General features: G+C 49.7%; 1 protein-coding gene across 3 annotated transcripts in view; it reads right to left on the bottom strand.

Moving 5' to 3' along the window:
- GPSM1 (G protein signaling modulator 1) overlaps window positions 1-23594 on the bottom strand; it is an 88171-nt gene that overhangs the window by 45375 nt on the left and 19202 nt on the right. For all 3 annotated transcript variants that reach the window (XM_086763872.1, XM_086763874.1, XM_086763873.1), the window contains exons 2-8: window positions 7421-7642; window positions 6800-6935; window positions 6382-6524; window positions 4902-5025; window positions 3646-3761; window positions 3222-3377; window positions 1407-1515 (exon numbers count right to left, since the gene is read on the bottom strand). In XM_086763872.1, coding sequence (XP_086619998.1) covers window positions 1407-1515; window positions 3222-3377; window positions 3646-3761; window positions 4902-5025; window positions 6382-6524; window positions 6800-6935; window positions 7421-7641 — 1005 coding nt within the window. In that variant the 5' untranslated portion in view covers window position 7642. The remainder of the gene's footprint in view (window positions 1-1406; window positions 1516-3221; window positions 3378-3645; window positions 3762-4901; window positions 5026-6381; window positions 6525-6799; window positions 6936-7420; window positions 7643-23594) is intronic.

The following is a 23594-nucleotide window of genomic DNA, read 5'->3' as shown; positions in this document are numbered from 1 at the left end:
TTTCCCGGGCAAAACGCTGGTGCTTGCCACAACACCACGAGCTCACTTGGTTCCCAAGGCTAAAATAAAACATCAGCTTTAGAACAGAATGACTAGCTGCTAAAGCTAATGGAGGCTCTCCTCACAAACGGACAGGCTCTGCGCTGCTCCATAATTAATGATGTGGGGGAGTTTATGAGGCACCTGCCATGAGTAACCTACTCCTGACGTGCCCTGTAATCACAGCCACCAGCCCAGGAAGAGGCCACCACTGTTAACCCCCACCCTGTCGGGTTTCCCCTCCTCCCCCAGAAGTCACCAGGACCACCATGCTCCTGTCTTCCCATCGCCCCTTTTCTGCACTGCACACTGCGGAGCTGCCACCTGGCTCCGAGCGATCCGGGCTGCAACCGTCCTAGCAGACTGCAGCTGGAAAAGTTAATTTGTCCTAAAATCTACAGGGCCAAAGAACAGGATTTCTTCTGCACGTCTGATAAGTAAAATTAAATACATTATTAGGTTTGTATGTCAGTCCTATCCCAAGATTTAGCCAAATTAATAGGCAGGAGAACACACAAAGCACTTACATATGGTGATTTCAATTAGTGCTTCAATAGGGCAATTGCTTCATCTGGAGAAACACTAAAGAGGCCACAGCCGATTTCCTCATAACACACTGGAAAGAGCAAAGGCACTCCTGCTTTCTGTACTTTTGAGCCTCCAAAACTGCCGTATGTTTTTGCACCAGGAAAGCCGCAGCTAGCTGGGCAGGCGCGTGGGTGAAATCCAGAGCAGCCGCAGGCACAAAGCGCCAAAAGGCACAGCAGTGGCACAGGGGTGGCTGCAGGCTGTGCTCGTCCAGCGGCAGCAATCGGTTGAGTTAGGACAGCGTGGAGTTCACCTCCTCACAGCTGGAACCCCGGCCAGCTCCACTAAGGGGAAATAGCTCATCACACGTACACTCTCCTGCAGGGCAAAATGCAGCGGGTGGAGAGCACCCAGCCACGGGGTAGAAGCTGCCCTTGTTTTCCCCAGGCACTGAACTGGCCAGCAGACTGGGTCAGACCACAGCGAGAGACTCACAGGGTCCATCCCAGTCAGGATCTCACAGTCTTGTGCTCAGGAAAGGGTCGGGGGGAGGATCTTCCTAACAGACTGGATACCAAGATGTATCCGAGTTTCTTCACACCACCTTGGCCAGCAGACTGGACAACTAGTCCCCATGTCCTTTCTCACTCAGGAACATCACTTAAGAGCAATGTTCAACAAATATACGTAGTTCCTAAAGACATCACTGAAACAGCACAGAGACAAGGGCTTCCCAGCCAGCACAGCCAGAGACGTGCGTTAATACAACTCACTGGCATAAAATAAAGTCTCGCAACAGGGAGGACCGATTCCCTCTGACCTGAGCCAGCTCCTCTTACCTCTTGGGAGATTTCAAGATGTTTCCTTGCAAAGTGCAAGGCTTGTTCATGGCTCCCCAGGGAGACATAGGCATTTCCGAGACTCCAGCAGGCTCTTCCTTCTCCCACCCTACAAAACAGGAAACCGTCAGCCACAGAAATACTGGGCAAAGCCCAGCAGCCCTTTCAGGGCCTCCTTCTCTACAGCGCTCACAGTCAGGCTTCCTAGCTACGTTTTCACCTACAGAAGTGTTCTGCAAAGCAAAATTAAATGCACTGTACTCCCTAAACTCTTCTTATGCTGAGGTCGGTAAGGTCAGGGAACGAGCAGTAGCCTCAGGAGTGCGCCTGCACCCACAGCAGCAAAAAAGCTAAGCAGTGTAGGAAGGGTTTGGAATGGTTCAGCTTCATTTGTGAGCAGAAGCCAGAGCTCCTGTCCGTCTTCCACCTCACACGGCAAGGATTCCTCTCCAGAGATGCACAACGCATCAAGAGGATGGGTAGCATCCAGCCCTTTAGTTCAACAGCAGCCCAGAGATAAGCTAGCAAGAACCTGGCAAGGAGAGAACACCGCAGGTGTGCCACCTTCTCCTGAACACCAGCATCGTATTGCCCAGGGTGCATGCACAAACTGAAATGGCACGTGAGAGCCAAGCAGATATTGACTTATTTCACAAGGCTTCCAGGGCCCTGCTGCTTGTTTTCAGAAGCCAGCGGATGCAAAACCTGCCCGGGGCAGCCCTTGTCCCCAGACCGAGCACAGCCGGTCCCTGCCAGACACCCAAGGGTTCAGCACCTCTTTGCAGAAGCAGGCAGAGATGTGCTGCTCATCAGAGCCTGCTCAGCTCCGCAAGCAAGCAGATGTGGGGGGTGACGGGATAAAAAAAGCTCCTGGGGGCGCAGGGGGAGGTTCAGCATGACTGCAACTCCCTTTTCAGAGGTTTGGGCGGGTTGATCAGCATTTAAACATTTTTCTTGTCATCCTGTTCAATACCTTCTGCTCATAGGGTGTGTTCCCAGAAATGCAGGAGCCCACAGGCCTGCACCCCCACAGCATGATTCACTCTGGGGTGGGATTATACCTTCTCTGAGCAGATACTGCTCGGGCAGTGTCTACGAGCTCCCTTTTTAATGTCTCTGCTCCATCTAGTGGAGCACACCCAGCTTCCCGGGAGCCATCTGCAGTGACACGGAACAAGGTGGCTGCAAAGTCACTCCAGCTGCAGGAAGGCTCCAGGATCTCTGTGTCCAGGAGAAAGAAACCAACCCCTCTCTCTCTCAAAAAAAAGAGATTCTAAGCCTTCTAAAGAAGGAGGAATGAGGTCAAGAAGCAAAATACAGCATTGAATCATCTCTACATGTAACATCATTTGTTTCTATGTGGAAGTTTCTAGCATGACCTCAGAGCAACAGGACAAAATGGCACGTATGTATATATGTCCTACCCACACAGTTTCTAAGGGAAGATAAAACTTTTATGAACTTAAGGAAGCTTTAGAGGGGCCCTACTGGGATAAAACAGCAGTGGCCACGTTGCCAAATGCTGAAAACAACACATTTTCTTGAAGTACCTCTTACTAGAAATCCCACTCAGCCCACACAGACTTAGCTTTAAGGGCACCATCTCCAGGTTTGAATGACATGATAAAGGTGTCAATCATGTTACGTTTCTGACAGATGACTGGACTAAAGGCCTGGGTTCTGAGACATTTCTAAAGACTTTCAAGAATACATGTCACTGTTTAGCCCCAGCAGCAGAAAGCAATAAATCAACAGGGAAGGGTCAGTGCTCTGAACCCAGCAGAGCAGAACGCTGTCTCTGAGGCAGCCCCTTACCTGTCTCCCAGCTCCTGGGCTATCACCAGGTGTTTCAGATGGTACTCAATTGCTCTTTCATAGTCTTGAAGCAGTGTGTACGTGTTTCCAAGACTGTAGCAAGCCTGGGCTTCTACTGCTTGGTCTTTGAGTTGTCTGGAGAGCTGGAGCGTTTTCCTGCATGGAACAGGCGGAAATGAAGAGACCTGGTCACTGTGGGCGCCTCTACAAGGCAACAGGACAGTCCCCGCTTGGCACACGCTGTGCTGATGTCTGTTACGCACCGCTGTCAGTTGGCTGTAAGTGCTGGCCACTGCTGACCACCACACATGCAACTGGCCTCCAGGTCCCTTGTCCCATCCCCCTGAGCCTCCAAACTCCCTGCAATAGGTCAGGATTTCCAGGGAACATCTGCCCTGAGTCTGCCCTTGCCCTGGGCACTTACTTGTAGTACTCAGCAGAGATGTCAAACCTCCCAAGGAAGATGTGCGCGTTGCCCAGATTGCTGTACGCTCTCCGCTCAGCTGCCTTGTCCCCAAACTCCTTGGCAATAGCAAGGCGCTGCAGCAGACACAGAGAAGTGAGTACAGGCTAGCCATTGCCAGGTTTCTGTAACACAGCAACTTTTCTAGATTAACTTCTCGGTTTGCAAAGCTCCCACCCAGCTAGGTAGTGGTGCACACGCCTATCAGGGCTGGATGCAGCAGGAAATCTCTTCCTCTTTTGCAATTCAGGAGCAGGAAGGGTCTTTGGAAAAGTGGAAGTAATGTAGCATCCTCCTCTAACTCCTCCAGCTCAGGCAGTACACAGCTCTCCAGCTAAAGTGCAAAAGGAGTTACACAGGTACTTCAGCAGCTGAATAAAGAGGTGAACGGAGAGCTGTAGGCGAGGCTGTGAAGGGACGCGGTTGATCAGCAGACTAACGCGGAGGAACAAGGCTGTCACTTTGTGTGGTGCCGCGGCAGGGAATGAATGCGCGTCTGTGTGTACTCCATCACATCCCCCTGCTCCCCATGCTTCCCCGGCTCTCCCCCTCCACTTTACAGCACCCTGCTCCTGGTCCCAAATACTGCACAAAGTCTTCCTGCCCCTTTCAAGCCCCTTCTCCCAAAGCACTGCTGGCTGCTGTCCTCCAGCATTTAAAAACCCAAATTTCTATGACAGGGTTGACTTCCCAAAGTGCTGAGCACCTTCCACTGCAAGGAAACTGATTAAACTCTGAACTGGAAGCTGAATGGCATTTGCATCGGGGCAGGGACTGTGTCACCTCATCCCTCTGTAAAACTTTTCAGAAAGTTGTTATGTTCTATAAGCAACGTTTATTCCTGATCAACAGCCCTTTCAGCAGCTTAATTAAATTCATGGCTTGCATTTATTTAAAGCTAGAGAGAGACAAATAAAGAGCAGAAGAGCATTGCTAGGCCCAGCTGGAGTTTGCCCTTAGATATCTCCTTTGGTTTCCAAGCCAACAGCACCCTTCCCTCAAGGTGCTTATTAGGTGCTGATGGGGACTGGAGTACGACGTTGCTCAGCATGGGTTTGCACAGCAGGGCCAGACCCTGAGGTACACGCAGGAGGGAGAAAAACAGCTGAGGGCAAACGCCTCCCCCGTACTTCCCATGCTGTGATGAGAAGAAGGGCTGCTTCTCAGGAGCCAGTCTCAGCCCCTGGCCCCGGGAAGATGCCGCAGCAGTCTCCTACCTCCTTGTGGAAGGCTATAGCTTCGCTGAAGTTGCCAAGTAAGTACTGGGTGTTGCCCAGGTTGCCATAAGCACGGCCCTGCGCAGCTCTGTCCCCCAGCTCCTTCACCAGGGACAGGTTCCTCCTGAAAGACAGAGCAGTATGTCCAGTGAGACAGAGCCCACGCTCTCTGCCGGAGACACAGCCAAGAAACTTGCAGGGTAAAAAAGGAGAGCAAACCCCGGAGAAGGCATTTCCCCTCCCCAGCCGCCTGTCCCGTGTAAGTCCCCGCTGCTCTGTGGACCTCAGGCAATTTGCAGCCGTGTGCAGGAACTGCACACGCGCTCACACACCAATGGCCTGGTAGAATCCCACACTAAATAAGAAACGGCCACCGCACTGCACAGGGAGAACCAGGAGCATGGGAGAACAGAGATTACCTACAGCAGGGCAGGGACAAACTGGGGGAGAGGGGCAAGATCCACAGTCCCATACCACAGCTCTGCTGATGGAGCTTCCCTGCACTTCTTTACCTTGTTTTTCCCCCTCTAAACATCCAGCATGCACAGGGAAGCTTAGAGCTCCCAGATGGCGCAAATTTACCCACTGGCTATGCTACATGCACCGTTCTTTGGAAAAAGGATGGTGAGCTATACATAGGTACTATCACATCCTCGTATCTGAGAAGACAGCTATAAGATCTTGTCACTCTCCATTTAGAAGGGGTACTTAAAAAAACCTGCAATATTGAAGCAAAACTCTGAAGAAAAACATTAGCCCAGAAGTCTGGTGACAACCTTCCTGTGTGGGACATCAGAATGATCTCTAAAGCTATTTAGGAAAGGGAAGGATGTTACAAGCAAGAGAAACTACGGATCCATGAGAAGGACAACCAGCACTTCAGGTGAAAGCCTCTTCCCGTGGGTGAAGGAAAGTCTGTTTGTGGCCTCAGCGATGGAGACAGAGGGCTCCATTCTCAGGAAGGCCAGCAGAGAGCAGCAGGGGCTGCAGGAGCCAACAGGAGCTCTGAGAAGGAGCAGGCTATTGAACTTAATTGCATGATCATACTGCAAACTACACTCAGTTTAACCAAGGTAATGCCAGGACAAATTTTAGCTCTAGTTTTATAAAAGCTTGCAGTCCCTCTCTCACCTTCCTTGAGATTAATTTGCATGATAACTCACCATCCCAGGGGAATATTCCTAATACATTACAACACGCAAAATCTCTTGCAGTGGCCTGACTTCCAACGGCACTGAACCTACAGTCTCATTCTTTGCAACAAACATCTTCCAGAGCTCCCATGTCCTCAGTGGCCCAGGAAACAAATCCCTGCCATGAGAAATGCTTCCAACAGGACTCGGCAAAAATTGTCATCTTGCACCCCACACAGCTCTCATTAGCTTAACAGTTATCAGAGCTCAGCTAATCTGCAGACCCCAAAAGCTGTCAGCAGAACAGGAACACGTTGAGAAAGCGTTGGCCAGGCTTGAATACTTACTCGTAATATTCTGAAGCTTTCTGTAGCGTCTCCTTGGCTTCTTGAGACAGGTAGCCTGGGTCTTGGGCCGTGTTCCAAGATAAGTGCTTTCCCTTCGCGTGGTAAACATTTCCTATGTTATAGAGTGCTCTGGCTTCACCTACCTGAACAGGAAACAATAAGATATTACACTTCACATCCTAGTATGGACCTTTCCATTGCTGGGCAGAGCTGGTCAAAGCCCGGAGGCCCACATTTTCCTTTCCTTCCCCATTTTCTTAACTGTCATCAGCATGAGATGTGTGATGCAGTCAGAAGGGAGAGCTTTACACTCCACCTCCTTCCAAAGCCCACCTCCACCATATCACACTTACTGACTTGCAGATGGATTATTTTTAAAGCTGGGAAGTATTCCTGCAGGATGCCATGAACCAATTACCTTGTCTCCCTGCTCCTGAGAAATGTCCAAGTGTCTCTGGCAACAAACAACAGCTTCATCAAACTGCCCGAGTATTTTCAGCGTATTCCCGAGGTTGCCACTTGCCTTGGCCTCTCCAATGCGGTCCCCAATGGTTCTATGAGATGCGCAGAGGAAGGAAGAGAGGTCTTAAAGAGCTCACAGACTTTCATTCACCAATGTTGGAGGAAGAATTCAAGCTGCGGCAAGCACTGCATGGTACATACACCACAGCCAGCAGTTCCCAGCACACATGCCTTCTCTCTCAGTTTTGAAGATGGATTCTTGCTTTTGGCTGTCTCAAGTGAACTGCTCTAATGACTTCAAGTGTATTTGCGATGAGTAACTGGGGACAGGAGAACTGGACGCTGCCCTGCTCTTGCTCCAAGCACCCTCCTCACATCCATATCCCTTTCCCCACCTCCCTGCTCTGAAGGTGGCTGGCCCATTCTTGTTGCCTCCCGAGTTTTCCACAGGACAGCCACCCCGTGCCTCAGGGATAGTTTTGGATGCTTATTTCTGGGGCAAATTCCCTCAGATTGCCTTTGCTGAAGCCCTCACAGGTTGTGTCTGATTAGGACAAAGCACCACTGAAATGCTTACCTGGCAAGGGTAAGGTCATGCTTATGGTACTCCAGGGCCTTGGAGTACTCCTTTAGGTAGAAATACGCATTGCCCAGCTGACTGTAGATGGCACTGAGAGTCTTCAGGTCCTCTGTCCCAACCTGCACCGCTGCTTCAAAGAAGGCTGCCCCAGCTTTGAAGTCCCCAGCCTTGCACAAGCGCTCTCCTTCCAGGGCCAGTTCCAGGCAGGATGCCTCCATTCTGCCAAAAGCAAGATTGTCATTTCTAGACAGTGCATCCCCACTGCTATGCAACCGTTAAAAAGTATACTTCATTGTACACCTTTAATTACTCACTGTACCAGAAAAACTACCAAAAAAAACCCCAAACCACCCTGAAGGAGCCACCCTCCAGGCAGCAGCTGCCTCTCTGCATTCAGCCCCAAGCACCAAGGCACCAGCCCCAGGTCAAACACTGCTTGGGTGACAAGAACCGGGGGACATGTAGCTGGCACACCTCAGCAGTGCACACACCAGCGTTCAGTGGACACAGTGGGCAATCAGCCCCCCTGAGAAACCAGTCTCCTAGGCAGGAGACGCAGGAGCATCCCGATTTACAGACTGCATGGGCAAGCGGCCAAAGGCAGCCCCTGTGCTCCTGGTCGGAATCCAAGCAAGAGAGCCAGGAGCCCTGAGTTTCAAGATGCACGTTCACATTGCAAAAGTAACACTGCATCCATTTCCCTTCCAGGTGGTGCACAGGGCAGAAGCCACGTACCCAGGCCATCCACACCTGCACCACTTTCCTCCGGGTTACAGAGCGGGTAGCCAAATTGTAACACATTTTTATTGGATACCAGAGAATAGCCTGGACTCTGCGGAATTTCTTGGCTGAGCAGCTTCCAGCGCTTGGTGTCTGCTTTTCATTAACTCCCCTGCTGTCACTTTTTCCACAGGCGCTCTGCGCATTAGCCTCCAGGCTAGCCTTCCCCGCTTCCATCTCTCGACACCTTTGGCAACGACGCACGCCATGCTGTCAGTGAGCGCTCCGCAAGCCAGCGGAGAGGAGCCACACCACTGATACTGCTTCAAGAGAAAGGAAATGTGCTCCTCTGAGTGCTCCACCAAGTCCTCTCTATGTTACAGCTGTCCCTGTTAGACCACGCGTATCCTCCCATTCTCAGAAGAGACTGAGCACACATTTGAAAGCTTACACTTGGAAGTGTCTTTACTGCTGCAACGCCGGCCCCATCACGAGGCAGATGGACACAGCATGTTCCTGCTCCTCAATTCAGGCGCTTCTCTCGGCTCTTTTTGGCTTTTTCATTTCTGCTCAATGTATTTTTAAAAGTCAAAACTATCTAGGTCAAAGGTGGACATCTGCTCAGAAAAAACATAGCCCACTTGTCCAGAGTGAGAAAAGCAAGGGTCAGATAAGATAATAAATAGAATCATAGAATCATAGAATGGTTAGGGTTGGAAGGGACCTTCAAAGGTCATCTAGTCCAACCCCCCTGCAAGGAGCAGGGACATCTCCAACCAGATCAGGTTGCTCAGAGCCTCATCCAGCCTGGCCTGGAATGTTTCCAAGGATGGGGCATCCACCACCTTTCTGGGCAACCTGTTCCAGTGCTCTATAACTCGCATCGTAAAAAATTTTTTCCTATATATCCAAAGGCAACCAGTTTCCTTTCTGTTCTCAGCCAAAGAGCACTTGCAGGAAGTTTGACTGTGGTACCCAGACCAAGAAAACAACTTGCTCACCATCGCTGCAATAGCAGTGGCCCAGCTGACGTCTCCTGCAGCAGATTCCTGCACAGCCCTAGAAAATGCTTCCCCCAAAGCCCGCCTTGTGATGAGCCGAGGCCCAGCCCTTGCAACCAGGGTTTCTGCAGACCAAGGGCACTCCGCACTGCTCCGGCTTTGCTCCCTAAGGACACCACCCGTCCCCGGGCACCCACACACCCCCCGCGCACACTGACTTCAGGGCAGGGCTGCTCCTGCTCCAGGTCTGCGCTCCAGCATCTTCTGCCCAAGTCTGCACCCAGCACTTGCCCCACCTTGCTGCAAAGGGGTGCGGGGAGGTGCACTTATGAAATACCAGTCCTGATGCCATTCTGCCTGTTTGTAGGAAAATGTTTTTTCCTCAGCTGCCAGCAAACAAAGCCAATTCCTATATGAGAGTGCATAAACCGTTTAAAATCCAACCCTATTTACCTGGCAATCTTCCTGCTGAGTCAGGGCCGTATGGCTCCAAACACCCAACGCTTGGCAGCCGGGTGGCATTCTCCAAAGCAGGACAACCCAGAAGGATCGTAGAAACAATAAAGAAAAAACAACAAACAAACAAACTCCAAAACATCAAAAGAGCTGGTTTCAGACTCTCCCTCCGTTCACACTTGTGACCTCTCCTGCCTTACTGTTCATTTCTCCCCAAAACCATCAAGTAATAAGAGGGAGAACGAGATTGTGAAGCAGCTCATTTGAGCTCCCACCTCAAACTCCCACACAAATATTTGATTTCAAGCTCACTGCAAAGCCCACATTTGAATGGCTATTTTACTTGTGCAAGAAGGCTGCTTGTGGTGTCAGTGCAGCATCAGCTCCTGCCTCAACTTCTGCTTGATAGGAGAAATAAAAATATTTAGACTGTTCATACTGAAAATGTTTAATTTCTCTCTACTGATCCTCTTGCTAGACCACAGGAAAATTAGTAAGAATGAGCTTCTGCTACAGCATGTTGGATTAGAGGTACTCATGTGGGCAGCATACCAAACTTCCATCAGTCCCGAGGCACATCCATGGTTTGCAGATCGCTCGAGAGGTTATCACTGGGTATTGACAAGTCTCTGCCGATACCCAAACAGCTGAAAGACAGCCTGGGACTGCAGACAGACAAGGAACACCTTACACTCAAATCAGCAAGATTAAATTCAGGCAGCTCAGCAGAGATGAATCTTGAAAAGGCTTGAAATGCAGGAATGAGCCACTATCACAGGAATTAATGTTGGATTCCAGTTAGAAGATGGTAGAGATGGGAGCAAATTTCAAAATAATTTCAATTCAAACTTCAACACAAACAAAACTCTTCCCTATATCCAGGTTCTCTTTCAGAAACCGAGTTCACCAACCGTAAACAGTCTAAAAACTAAGCTGGAGACCAGTTTCTCAATTCCTGGCATTGCAGTCCAGCTCAGATCAAACTTGTGTGATTTCAATAGCTTGAAGTGAGGGTTCCCATCCTCACAACACAGAGAGCCCTACAGCAACAAACCCAACCACGCACTGCAAGGGTAACATCTCGCTCAGGCCACGTTTGCCAGCGGAAACATAACCAGAAGGTAAATCTGCGCGTGGGGCCTGTGTTCTGATACACGACGCACGTGCTCGCACGCACGCACACTCTGGGTACCTTTCTGGCGTTCCCATGGTAACTGTTCATGACCTTCCAGCACACATAGCCTTTAATTAAAAATCTGTTTGTTTGAACAGGCTGCTTTGCAGAGTATCTGACTTAACTAATTAACATCACTACTCAGTTTGGGACCCAAGCAAACGAGGGCAAGGGAGAGGAGGCTTTTTCTCTGCATCACACCCTGCCAAGACTTTGCTGTCACGTAAAGGAACAAGACTGAAGGACAGTCATTATTACTACAAACACAACCCCCTTCTAAAACTCACCTGCCCTTCCCACATCCTCAGGGCCCCACGGCCAGAGCCAGTTCTAGGAAGCAACTTTGCGTGCAGTTCAGTCACCGCAGGCTTGAAAGCACTCAAACACAATGCTAAGGGCAGAGGAACCGGCTAAAGGTCAACGAACAAACTCCAGCACACTAAAACACCACACGTACAACAGCTTCCACAGGCTCAACTGTCCGTTAGAAAAGACCAGAAGGGCAATTCAGGCAGAAGATAGAAATCTGCTGTTCAGGTGAGCCAAGCTGAACCACCTTGACAGAACTATCAAAGGAAAGGGGAAATAGTGAATAAAGACAGACCCGAGTTACAGCCCCCGTTCCTCCCACAGCACACGCCTGAGCCATCCCCTACCTCTTCTTCTGCAGGTTACGCATTTTCTGAACATAAACCCAGAGCTCCAAGCCTACTGGCAGAAGGAAGCAGCGGGGCTGAGGTCTACTTGGAACAATTTTGCAGACAGGTCTCTCTGTTAAGTTCACAGGTAGGATCCAGGGCTTTGAAGATGCTGATGGCATCTTTGTGTCCATACAACAAGCACTGCTCTCCAGTTTTCACTCCATCTGCTTGGGCAATGTTATCAGTAAGTTGCTGGAATCTTGAACTTTATCTGGGGCACTTCTTTCTCTCCCTGTATGCTGCCCTTGAAAGGGAAGGGGAAAGGAGCACTGCTTTTGTTTCCAGAGACCTAGAGAAAGTCTCCTCCTCTTCCCGCTAAGAAATATAATATCCTTTTGTCCACTGTTGGTTTCAGGTACCAGACAGATGAGTTCACAGCTGAAATCCAGAAACAGAGAGTGTCTTGGTTCACTCACGTATTTTCAGCACTGCCCAAAGGAAAAAAAGGGCCCTAAAAGAATCCATGAGATGGCCGGAGACGAAGGCAAGTAGCTCCCTCCTTTCTGTCTCTCCCCAAAGCACTCTGCCTCTGTGGTCACGTCAGCTCTTCCTGCTGGTGCCCCTTCGTTCCAAGAGCAGAAGGACTTCTGCTGCTATGAACCTCTCCTTGTCAGGCGAGGAGCTCAGGGTTCCTCCAAGAGAGGGTCATCTCTGGGCAGAAGCACACATCAGTCTGACAGGCTCCAGAGGCCTCATCTGTCTGCCACCCAGGAAGCTTCACAAATTCCAGAAATGATTTGAGTAGTTCTCTGACTGGGGAAAAGCAGAGGCAGATCCCACAGGACACATCCCTGCCCATTTAAACGGGCTCCAAAACATCCCCAGCTGAGAAGACACAGCCCTTTACCCCCCAGCCCCCAGGTATTAAGCTTCTCCTCTGCTGACACAGAGACAACATGCCTGGGCCTGTACCACCTCAGCAAGTGCCTACTATTCATGTCTTAATACCAGAAAAGAAGATTGAGTCCCTCCTGAGCCAGCAAATTACTGCTGACAAGCTGAAGGTGCTGGGCTTGGCCATATGGTGTGGTTCAGAAGAGAGACGCTGCAGAACATGAGCTGCTTTGCTTACTTCCAGAGCGAAGATGCTAGAGCTTGGTAACGCAGTTCCTGCACCACTCGGCCTTTTAGCTGACAGCATGGCAGGTCCTTGCCTGCAGGGTTGAATAAAGACGCAGGGAGGGTGTGATGCTCACTTGGAGCATCCCCTGCTCATCAGCCTTACCCTCAATCAGTGCAAACCACTCATACTGATTTTGTGTGTTCCTTCAGACAGGCAGGGTCTTCAAGTATTGGCAGAAGTCACGTCCCAGCCTCCAGGCCCACCACAAGCAGCCACAAAGGTCAGACAACCATTCCAGATGATCAAGTCCCACACCAAACCAAGACTACACCACGTACAGCAAAGTGTTTTCTTCTGAATGCATGGAGAAGACAGCCCATGACAAGTCTGAAGGTAAGCACAAAGTTTTGAAGGCACCAGTTGTAAGTGGGAAATCAGAACAGTGCTGGTGTGTACAGAGTCCCAGCATCAGTTCCCAACTGGGTGCTAAGCAAGACCCACAGCTCCTCTGCACCCGGGTGATGTACACATCTGTAAAACAGCAATGAAGGTGGCTCCCGGGGCACCTGGAGATCCTTTTGCAAAAGGTACTTCAAGAAGTGCAATACATGTGTGTTTAAAAAAACAACAACAGAAAGAGCAAATTTTTTAGAAGCAGTAAGAGGCCAAATATAAACCCAATGTTTGGCCACAAATGAGCTGGGCAATCTGCACAGCATTCTGGCAGAGGAATGAGTGAGTGGCATAACACTGGCAGATCCCTCGGCCCCCATCAATGTGACAGCTGCGAATTTCAAACCCAGGAACGGATGATGCTTCCGACACTCATAGGAGGGAGAAAAGGGTGACCTCGCACTGCACGGTGACAGGGATGAGGAAGTCTCTTCCCAGTCCCAGGGCAGGGCCAGCCTCCCTCCTCCTTAACAGCTTCTTTAAAGGATAACTGATGTGACGGCAGAAAGAGCCGAGAGGAACAGGAAGAGCAGAGATTGCCTTTAACAACAAGGTTTCCCAGGGTCATCCATCACTGTTAGGGAGCTAATGATGATCTGTATCTCAGATTGCCTTTTGGCTGCCTTGCCTTCGAGCAAAAACGTTCCCTCACAAAAGGTGCACAGGCAAAACGCAAGGACTCGCATGCGTCAGATGTTTTCAGGTAACACGGCAATACGGAGAAGGCAGCAAGGGTCCCAGGGGAGCTGGGGATGCTGAGAGCACTGCCAAGAAATAAAGCAAACAGCCAAGGTGTTATCAGTGCCACTAACAATGATCACAATGACTGCTGTCAAAACAGCCCTGTAATTAAAACTGGAGTGATGATGTAGGTCCCCAGAGGGGGAACACACCTCGTAACACATGTGAAGAAGCTTGGAGCCACAGTCAGACCTTACAACCCCACGCTCTCCCCCAAATCTTTGTGCCTCCCTTGCCAAATATTCCAAGCAAATGACACTGCAGGAACAACTATCAACAGCAGTAAACATCCCCCCCACTTTAGTATATCTATTGATACGAATTAATGAAGCAACAGATTTTAGCATCTTTCTTGCAATCTGATTTAATTTTATATAAAAATAAATGTAATTTCAGAGCTCTGATGACAGGGGCAATTAAACATTTTTCCCCAATCAAAAAGGGATCGTGTTTATCAGATGCTCAGTGTAAATGTATATTCACTGGCTTAACTAACTAAATATGCATTTACATAACTGGCAGCACATCCTTAAATAAAGCAATCAAGCTGGGAATTATTTCCTTTTAGTAATTTTCTTCGCCAGCATTCTGTACACAAAAAGCAGCCGATGACTCCGAAGCCCCAGATATCACAGCCAGGTAGGAGCTGCTCCAACGGCCCAGGGACGGATCCCATCACTGCGCGGGCACAGGATGGAGGGAGCTCGCGTCTCACACCAACCCGCTCGCGCTTCTCCAGTGCCAAAGCCCACGCTGCCCTTCACCAAGGGGCTGGCCATTTTCATGGGCTTCCCTACACGAGGAAAGCTGTCCCAAATCTTCCTGATGCACAGCCCAAATTTATTCATGGTGAATTTATTCTTGTCTAGCCTTGGGCCAGCACTGTAAGCCGGACTAGCACTGCTCTTCTCCACCTGGGGCACTCTCACAAGGTGTTTCAGGCAGTTTCCTCACTACAGGCCAGGGGCTCAAGTCGTCCCATTGCCAGCACGCACACATGTGCTCCCAAATGATGAGCTCCCATCTCTGAGATGAAGATCTTGTTACTAGCTCCTAAGTACATACACTTGCAACTCCATACCACTAAATACCATCACATTGCCACGACACCAGACCCATCAATCGTCCAGGTCTTCATATCAATACTCATCCTTCCCTGCGCCGCTCGTACCTCCGTATCATCAACACGCCCATGAGCAGCCTGCTCTGTTTTACGGGGAGGGCGCTAATGAAAATACTCAATTAGCTCACTCCCAAGACCAGCTGCAGTGTAACCCAGCCAGCCATGCCTCTCCACCTCACTGACAGCCCTCCCTTGCTGCCCACCCACGTCACAACTCAAGCGCTAATCCCCTGCTGACAAGCAGTTTTCCCACGAGGCAGGGTATCGAACACAGGCTGGCAGGGATGAGTGACAAACAAATCAAGCTATACATGAAATTAGTTTGAAACCAGCACATGGAAGCTGGTTTCCCTCCAGTCGACAGAGGGCAGAACCTCTGAGACATTTTGACCTAGGTGTCACCTTATTAGTGAGGGGAAGAAAACAAAAGCTCTTGTTTTGTTTGGAGAGGAAAGCCAAAGATGAAACAATGAATGCTGCACCCGCTCCTTCCCAGCTTTGGATTAGTTCCCAGCATCCGGGCTGGTTTCCTTCCCATCTCCCAAAGCACGTGAGGTGCCTCAGAGGCAGCTCTGTGCCACCAGCACGTCTGGAGGGGAGAAGGTTTCCACTCCGCACACTTTCACTGGTAGTAGTATTGCAGCGAGTCCTTTCAGTGACACCCAAACTGAAAATAATGAAATAACGTATTCCCACAGACTAACCGTTGCTTGAGAACTGTTTGTTCAGGCTGGAGCTCCAGGGAGCACCAAGATGAAGCGGCTTTCACTGCAGTCTTTTGATAAGGGCGTGAAACAGAGAATCCGGAGGGGAAAACTACAGGGAGTTAGTTCTGGAAGCCGCCGGGTCTGTGTGCTGGCTCCAGATTTCCTCTTCCACTCACTGATGGTAGCATCAGTGCTCAACAGTAGTCATTTCAGTTAATTGCTATCTACCATTAGCTGCAGAGTACTTACAAGGGATTCAATTCCACTGCATATTTGCTAATAAATACCAAATGACAGCAAGGAAGACAGCTGTATTTAGTTGCATTTACCCTCTTATTAGCAGAGCTGAATAAGACCCCATTTCAATTTATAATGGCTCCAACAAGCTGCGTCACTGTCAGAAATTCAAACTCCCCATTGCCTGCTTGAAAGCAAAAGTCATCCAGCATTCCCCTGCTCACACAACTACCCTGTGGCTGCACACAGCTCTCCATCTCCAAGTGCCACGCAGAACAACTGCCTCTGCGGCTTTGATCCACGGGGACAGCGAGAACCAAAGGCAGATGGGAGTTATTTGCTGGTTCAGTAGCATTTCGTGAAGCAGCTTACGATGCTGAACTGGTACACGTAGGAGCTTTTCAACTTAAGGACTGCAAAACATTTTGCAAAGGGGTGAGGGTAGCTATTACCCCATTTTGCAAAAAGCGAGCTGAGGTACAGCAAGACGTAACTTGCCCACAGTGAGTCAGCTCTAGAGAAGGGAAAGGAACGCAGGAGCCCTGGCTCCCAGCCCTCTGCCGGCTCCTCCCTTGCAAGCACCCAGGGAACCACTCAAACTACAGCTGCGCTGCTGGGGATGAGGGGCAGCATTTTCCACCCAGGTGAGATGCTCGCACAGCTCGTGGCACCAGCTCAACATCATGCCAAACAATCACTGAAGATCTAATCCTGCCCAAAGAGACACCCCAACTCCAGGAGCTTAAGATACTCATGACCTCTAGAAAGCTGCTCTACACTTGGAAGAATTGGGCTCTCAGTAAACTATACACTGATAATAGCTACCTTGAATCCATGTACCAAATATTTCCCACAAACACAGCTTAACCCATAGCAAGAACAGAGAACACAATTAAATTTTTCTGTCTTCTGAAGAGTGAAACCTCTAAAAGCCTTTGTGCTCCAAAATTACTCAAATATTGAAGGATCGTGATGGGATGTAATTAACTTACAGCACTTGAGAAAGCTCAGATGGGATTAAGGTGCAAATGTGAATTTCATCTCATCCTAGTTAACAGTTTCACTTGATGCCCAGTTTCAAAGCACTTAAATTATAAGATGCAAATACCTTCCAGGGTCTAAGGAAATTATGATTAAGGAGGTACCAATTTGAAAATTAACTGATAAAAACACATTCTGACTCCTAAATTAAAAAAAAAATAATCCACCAGACAAACAAACTGCCCAAGATGCCTCAGAAGAGGGACTGTGCAGAACTCACTTTCAAGAAGAGCAAGAATGAAACCTTCTGGAGAGGCTGGATCATCATCTCTCTGCAGGGCTCATCAGCAGGGTATAAACCCAACCACCACCACCTGCCATTTCAGCTAAAGGAAAATAAGCGTCCAGGCCAGCAGCACCAGCTTGCCAAGTGCTAGTGGAGTAACGATGCTCATGTCCGAGGATGCTCTTTCCCTTCCAGGAGGCACAAAGGAGGATGCTCAGTCTGTGCTGTCAGTGGATTGTCTCACCCCCGTAACTGCAGACCACAAAGGGAACAGCTCTAAACACCAGAAACCTGCCATACAGAGCAGCAAGGCAGCCAGCCCTTGCATCAGGATGAATTTCTAGGCATTTGGATTTTGTCATTGAGGATACTTGACATGAACTCTGATTTCAGCACAATGAGGGAAGCTTCCTGAGTTTTCCAGGAACATTTTGCTTTCTTGTACAATGCTGGTGCCTTCAGTGAAATCAATCCATCACACTGCAGCGAAACAACACTCTTGGGATGATTTCACCAGAAGTGAAGTGCTATTTCCTTCAGTCACTTCCAGAAACCAGAGGGCAAGAGAGGACATGCAGACTGAATGGCTTTTCATTATAACTTTACTTTAGTAATTAGGTCAACACATCCTCCCACTAAAATATATGCTGTGATAAATCAGCATGCTGCTTCTGCTACAAAATACATTAGAAAAAGAAATAGTAAGCTTATCAACAGCTATACAATTAAAACTGCTGATTTATTTATTATCCATTTTACTTATGATATTAAACTTCTGTCACCCACCAGTATACAGGGGTTCATTCATGCCAAACTTGTTACTGGAAATGGCTGGATTCTGGTTGGGGGGGGATTATCCTTCCGAATTTGGAAGCACTGTAAGTGGGAAGAGAGATGTCCAGACTCAGACCTCTCTTCTCTACAACTGCCCCATGCCTGCTGCCCACGGACACACCACGGGGGCTGAGCCCCCAGCCCAGCTGCTCCCCCAGAACCTGAGGGGACTGCCTGGCCCCTCCTGTCCTCTTCACCGGAGCCCGGGAAGGGTCCCCACAGGCCACAGCGGAGCTCCAATGCAGCGGTGCCAGCTCAGGTGAGACGAAGCGGTGCGCAGCCTCGGATGCGAGCTATGAGGCAGTTTTGACTGCAAGGCATCCCAGCCTCTCCCCAGTTCCTGCCCCCGGATCCTGTCATCCCCGCAGCTGCCAGCAGGGTCAAGCTCAGCCCCACAAATGTCACCAGGCACAATTGTTCCAGTTGTGCTGCATAACTGCACAGGCTGAGGGCATGATGAGATTTCCTTCCCTGCACACCCAGGCTACTTTTCTCAAGTCAAGTGAAAGGCAGTCTTGTCTTCCCAGCAACACAGAGGCCACAGGTTCAAGGCTTTTCACAGTTCAAGCTTCCTGGAAACCCTTCCAACTGCAGCCCCCCCGCTTCTCCTTCCTCTTTCAACCTGCCAATTGCTCCTGCCTTGGAGCACGGACTTGCAGCAGGAAAACAACTGCATAGTGAAAAGACGCTGCCAAGTCCCAGGGGCACCAAGGACAATATCTCGCTCAGCCCCGGCCAGAGGAAGCCCCCTCTGCCTGACCCAGGCATCCAGCCCCTTGCCTATGCCCCCTCCACATGCACGGCCTCATCCCCTGCATCTGCACGCGTGCCCTGCACGCTGGCTCCTTCCCACCCACGTACCCACACGAACCACTGATCTGTGCCCAGGGCACGGCTGACAGACCCTTGTGATGAGGGGTAAGAGGCAACGATGACAAAGTTCACACCGCAGTTTTTCCACTGACTCTGCAGCAACCAACAGCCAATTTGGTTCTGTTCCCTTCCTGTCTCATCTGCTTCCCCTCAGCCCCAGGCCAAGTATTTCAGTCCAAGAGAGAGGGGCCTTTGGGATCCAGCTGAAAACACACACCCCAGATCGCATGCTGCAGGGCCATCCAGGCTTTGAGCCAGGGAGATGCTGAGCGATCGCAGCTCAGGATGCTTGGCAGCCCTCCGTAGCACCAACACTCACACTCGAAAGGGGTTTGGATCTGATCTGAGCGACAGAAACAGCAGGAACCTGGCCCTTCTTTACTTTCCGCAGAACTCGTTGAATAGCAATTTGCAGGAACCAAGTGATCAAGTCCAGCGAATCCACACAAGCACCAACTCCTTTTTCAGACTCACATTTGGTAAAGCCAGCAAAGAGAGGAACTCCAAGCCAGAGCATGTCTGCCAGAGCCCGTGACAGTTCCTCCCTCAGTGATTACAGCCCTCTGTGCCCAAAGCAGAAAGAGGCACCAAGGAAAACGGACACGGGGGTTCTCCGAGGTCGCAAAGAGCAGGTGGGCACAGCTCGCACGCGGGCTGGAAGCGATGCCAGACATGAAGACAGATTTGCATTGGCAAAGCTGTAGCAGAGCAGATTGCACCAATTCTGCATTGTTTTTGTGCAGCTGTCTCATGCTCCGAGGGCTGTAAAAAGCATTGTCATGCTCTCCCTGAATATTTGAGGGGTGCTAAGAATCGGAAAACAGCCCAGACACGCACGCATTTTAAAGGCTGCCTTGGCAAACAGCGTGAGAGAGCAGGTGCAAGGAACTGCTGCTCTCCCTGGCTGTTGCACAGCCACAGGGCACCCCTCTGGATTTTGTAAAGATAATATTCCACATCTGTCTGAAAAAATAGGAAACAGAGGCTTCCCAAGAGCCCAGATATCAGCCAGGGGTCCTCTGCAGCATCTCTAGACAATTTCTGCAGCTCCTCTGCACAAACTCAGACTCAGCAGAACAGCAGAAGTGCTTTTGGGTTCTTCATGGCATTACGGAAAAATCTATGCGTGCCATCAGATTCATCTGCAAGCCCATAAATCAGAGCGTGGCAGGATTCTCAGAAGGCCAGGCCATCACCACACAGCTCGTATGCAAGGTGGGAATTACGCTCCGCTTTGCTAATCCGAGGAGAACAGATCCGCCGTCTCACACCATGCGGCACAGTCTGTGGAGGCTGTCTGCTGCCTCCCTGGGGAACCCGGGAGCTCCAGCATCCTGCAAACTGGTTTCACTTCTTCCAGAGGATCCTGTGGCTTAGTCCTCCAGCACATTTTCCAACATTTTTAGCACTTCTGTCCTAGTATAGCTCCACAGATAACACCTACCCTGGAGACGCTTGGCACCGCTGCGCTGAACGTCTGTATGAATCAAGCACACGTAGGCACATCCCGACTCCTCCCCGACACAGCACCGCAGCAGGTGTTGCTCCAACACCGGTATTAACATAACTCAGTCACGTGTGTAAGTAACGGGCAAGCCCATATCGCTGTATGAAGTTGCCACGTAGACCAAAGGATGGTACATCTCTCTTTTGCATCTGCAAAATGGACTCTGGTCCAGTTCTTCCATAGGAGGATTTGTATAAACATCATGTTTCTTGGAAAGTCTTCCTGAATACAGCAAGAACACCAATACTTTCCCTAATAATTTTTTTCATTGCTATCATGAAATCATGAGTCAGTGCTTATAATTTTCTTTTTAAGCAAATTGCAAAAATTATGAAAAAACACCAAAATTATGTTTTTATGTTTCCTGGAATTGAGCCATTGGTAAGAGGAATAAAATGAGGAAGCATTGGATTTTTAAGCTTTTCTATGCCAAAAAGCCTCCTCTGTTTTCCTCACAAAGTAGGGTAAAGGCCTGCAGCACATCCAGCTCCAACAAACTCCCTCCAAACCTTCTCTCTCCAGTCTGACACGGCAGCTATGGCTATGCCACAGCAGAGGCTCTCCAGCTCTAGGACAGCGGGGAAGGCTTCCAGCCCAGCTCAGAGCAGGGGCTTTTTTTTGCCATCCTCCATATTTCTCTCTGAGCCTCACCTTCCCTGCTGCTGCCCAGTCCCTCTTGACATAGCAAGTATTTATTACTGCAGATGTAGAGAGAATGAAGCCAAAAGTTTGTTATATCATGTATTACCTGCCTGATGGAAGTGTGGAGTTAAGGAGACAGAATGGATAGAGGAGATCTCTCCACAGACCTATTTTAGGTTTAGGTTAGCTCCTGTTGAGCCTCAGAGGTATTGCAAGGGCTTTACACAGAACACAGGCTGCTCTGTAGCACTGAAAGAATTCACTGCTCCCCTTCCTTTACACTGCTGAGAGGAGAGAGGATACAGCATCAGGGTTACGCACACACCCAAATCAAGGGAGTTCATTTAGCCTGACTACTGAATAATGCATATCTTCAGAAAAAAAAAAAGAATCTCTGTTCCTGCATAGAGACATCATCATCAAGCGGTGAAAGACAGCCATGGCACATCAGCAGGCTGCACGGAGAAATGCGCCTCAGGAGCACGGGCAGCAGCGACAGGGAGGACGAGACAGGTGACAAGGCAGCTTCTTACCTGAACCCGTACAGTTGGTGGTTGTGGAAGCTGCTGATGCGCAGGAACAACACTGCTTCCACAGGGATTTCGTGTGCTGGAGAAGCCTGCCTGTTTTAATCCAGGGCGTTATAGAGTGGCTGCATTTGTGCTGTACAAACAGCCTCTACCAGCCTTCCAGGAGCAGTTACATCCTCCAACACACATGGCTTTAATTGGGAATTCTTTTTAATTTTAATCCCAGTCACACGATTTGAGCTGTTACTTTTCTCTCCTCTGTGTGTGTATATAGATAGATACAGTCCTATGTCTCCTGTCTGTGTGCCATGTTAGCCTCAGGCAACCAGCTCCAAGAGAGCCGTCAGCCTTGACAAATGACTCAGTTCTTCTTTGGAGCCAGATCTGTACAGCATCTCCTTCCTACGGCTGCTGTTAGCGCAGCCACCCCAGCCCCGGGCTGGTGAGCTCTGCCCTCAGAGCTTCGCCAAGCACAGCTGGAGCCTGACCCTGCTTCAGCAAACCTGAAAGGACTCCCTGGAGTCACACCGATCAGATCCTCACCCAGGGTCCTTCAGAGAGAGAGATTTCCACCACAGGAGAATGTAATTTTGTTCAATGTGGGGGGGATCCAAAGGCAGGTCATGCAACAGCCTTCTCCGCTCACCACTCATTCTTGTGTTACTGCATATTTGGCTTCAAAACAAGAGCAGGGAGAGTCCTGGGTGCTGGGGCCAGGACTGCTCTGGTCTCAGAGATCACAGACCATGGAACAGAGGATGCCTGCTCACCACTGAGCCAACACGCTCATCAGCCATGGGCAGGACAGAGGCACAGCACGCAGCCCTGGCGCTCCTTCCTGCAGACACACGGCATGGCAGGACACCTCTATGGGAGGCCAGCGTCTCAAACACCTATGCAGCTTTCACAGGCGTTTTTTTTCACTGCTGATCTCTCACAGAACTCTCTGCAAAGCACTCACTCAATGGCATGACTGATGACAACTTTCTGCCAAAAACACTGATGCCAGAGAATGGCTTTATTGAAGAAAACGTACTTTTTGCAGAGTGAGTTTTCATTTTCTTCCAGAATAGCAGAAGAAAAAGTAGCTATTTCCAACCATTTCATTGTTAACTCCATAGACACCTGAACACAACATCAAAGCTCCCTGTCAAACAGCGTCTCCTCGCATAGCCTGTGGTATTTGCTGGCACGCTTTTGCTGTCTGCACGCCCAGCAGCGCACACGAAAGGGATGAACGCAGATAACACGCCAGCCTCCCTTTCTCCAGTGGCTTCACCCAGGAAAACACCAAGCCAGACTTCAATCAACCAACTAGCTCATGCTTGCACTTTCTGGATTACAGCCCTGATGGAAGCAATCGACACAAGGCTGCGGCCCTTGGCCAGCTCTCAAAACCCTAGGCGCATTGCAGTGAACTCATGTGTTTTATTATTTAGACCAGCGCGGGAGCTCAGACACTCGGCTGAACTCGGAGGCCAGGAAATGCCTCGAGGCACACGTGGAGTCCCATGATTCCAGGACATTCATCTGCATTTATGTATAAATCCCTGCTTGCTCACCATGAGATGTTGGCCCATGGGTTTCCCAAGCAAGCTACTCCTCATTGAAACCAGAAGGGCTTACTTGTCAGAAAGGAAAGAAACACACATTGCATACGATATTTTCATTAGTTCAGTCACTGGTCGTTTATATTCCTGCCTTCATGCTGCAGAAAGCTTGGCCAGTAAACAAGTCAATGCAGTGATACAATCCCCAGCGCCATTTTCTCAATCCAAATCTCTGAAAACAGTCACTAGAAGAGGGGCTGTTTGCTGATGCAGTATCGGCTGTGATACAATAACTCTACAAGAGCAGGGCTGGAGTACAGTAACAGCAGGACCCTCCTCAAAGCACCAGTATCCACTGCCCATCCCAAAAGCTTCCTGCCCAACTGTAAGAACAGAGATGTGTGTTTTTCTCTCTCCATCTTTCACCGTACCCCAAAGACAACCACCCCTCAAGGCAGGGCACTCAGGAACTCCACTCAGTTCATAAGTGATTTAACTTGCAGGTGATTTTCTGACAGGGAACGTTTTTCTCTGTGACCCCCTCTCCCTTTTTAAATTAATTGCTCTCCTCTCAAAGCCTGAGCGATAGCTA

The sequence above is a fragment of the Chlamydotis macqueenii genome, chromosome 20, assembly GCF_036417535.1.
Source record: "Chlamydotis macqueenii isolate bChlMac1 chromosome 20, bChlMac1.mat, whole genome shotgun sequence".
Classification (NCBI taxonomy): Eukaryota; Metazoa; Chordata; class Aves; order Otidiformes; family Otididae; genus Chlamydotis; species Chlamydotis macqueenii.
This window is presented reverse-complemented; position numbering and strand designations above follow the sequence as displayed.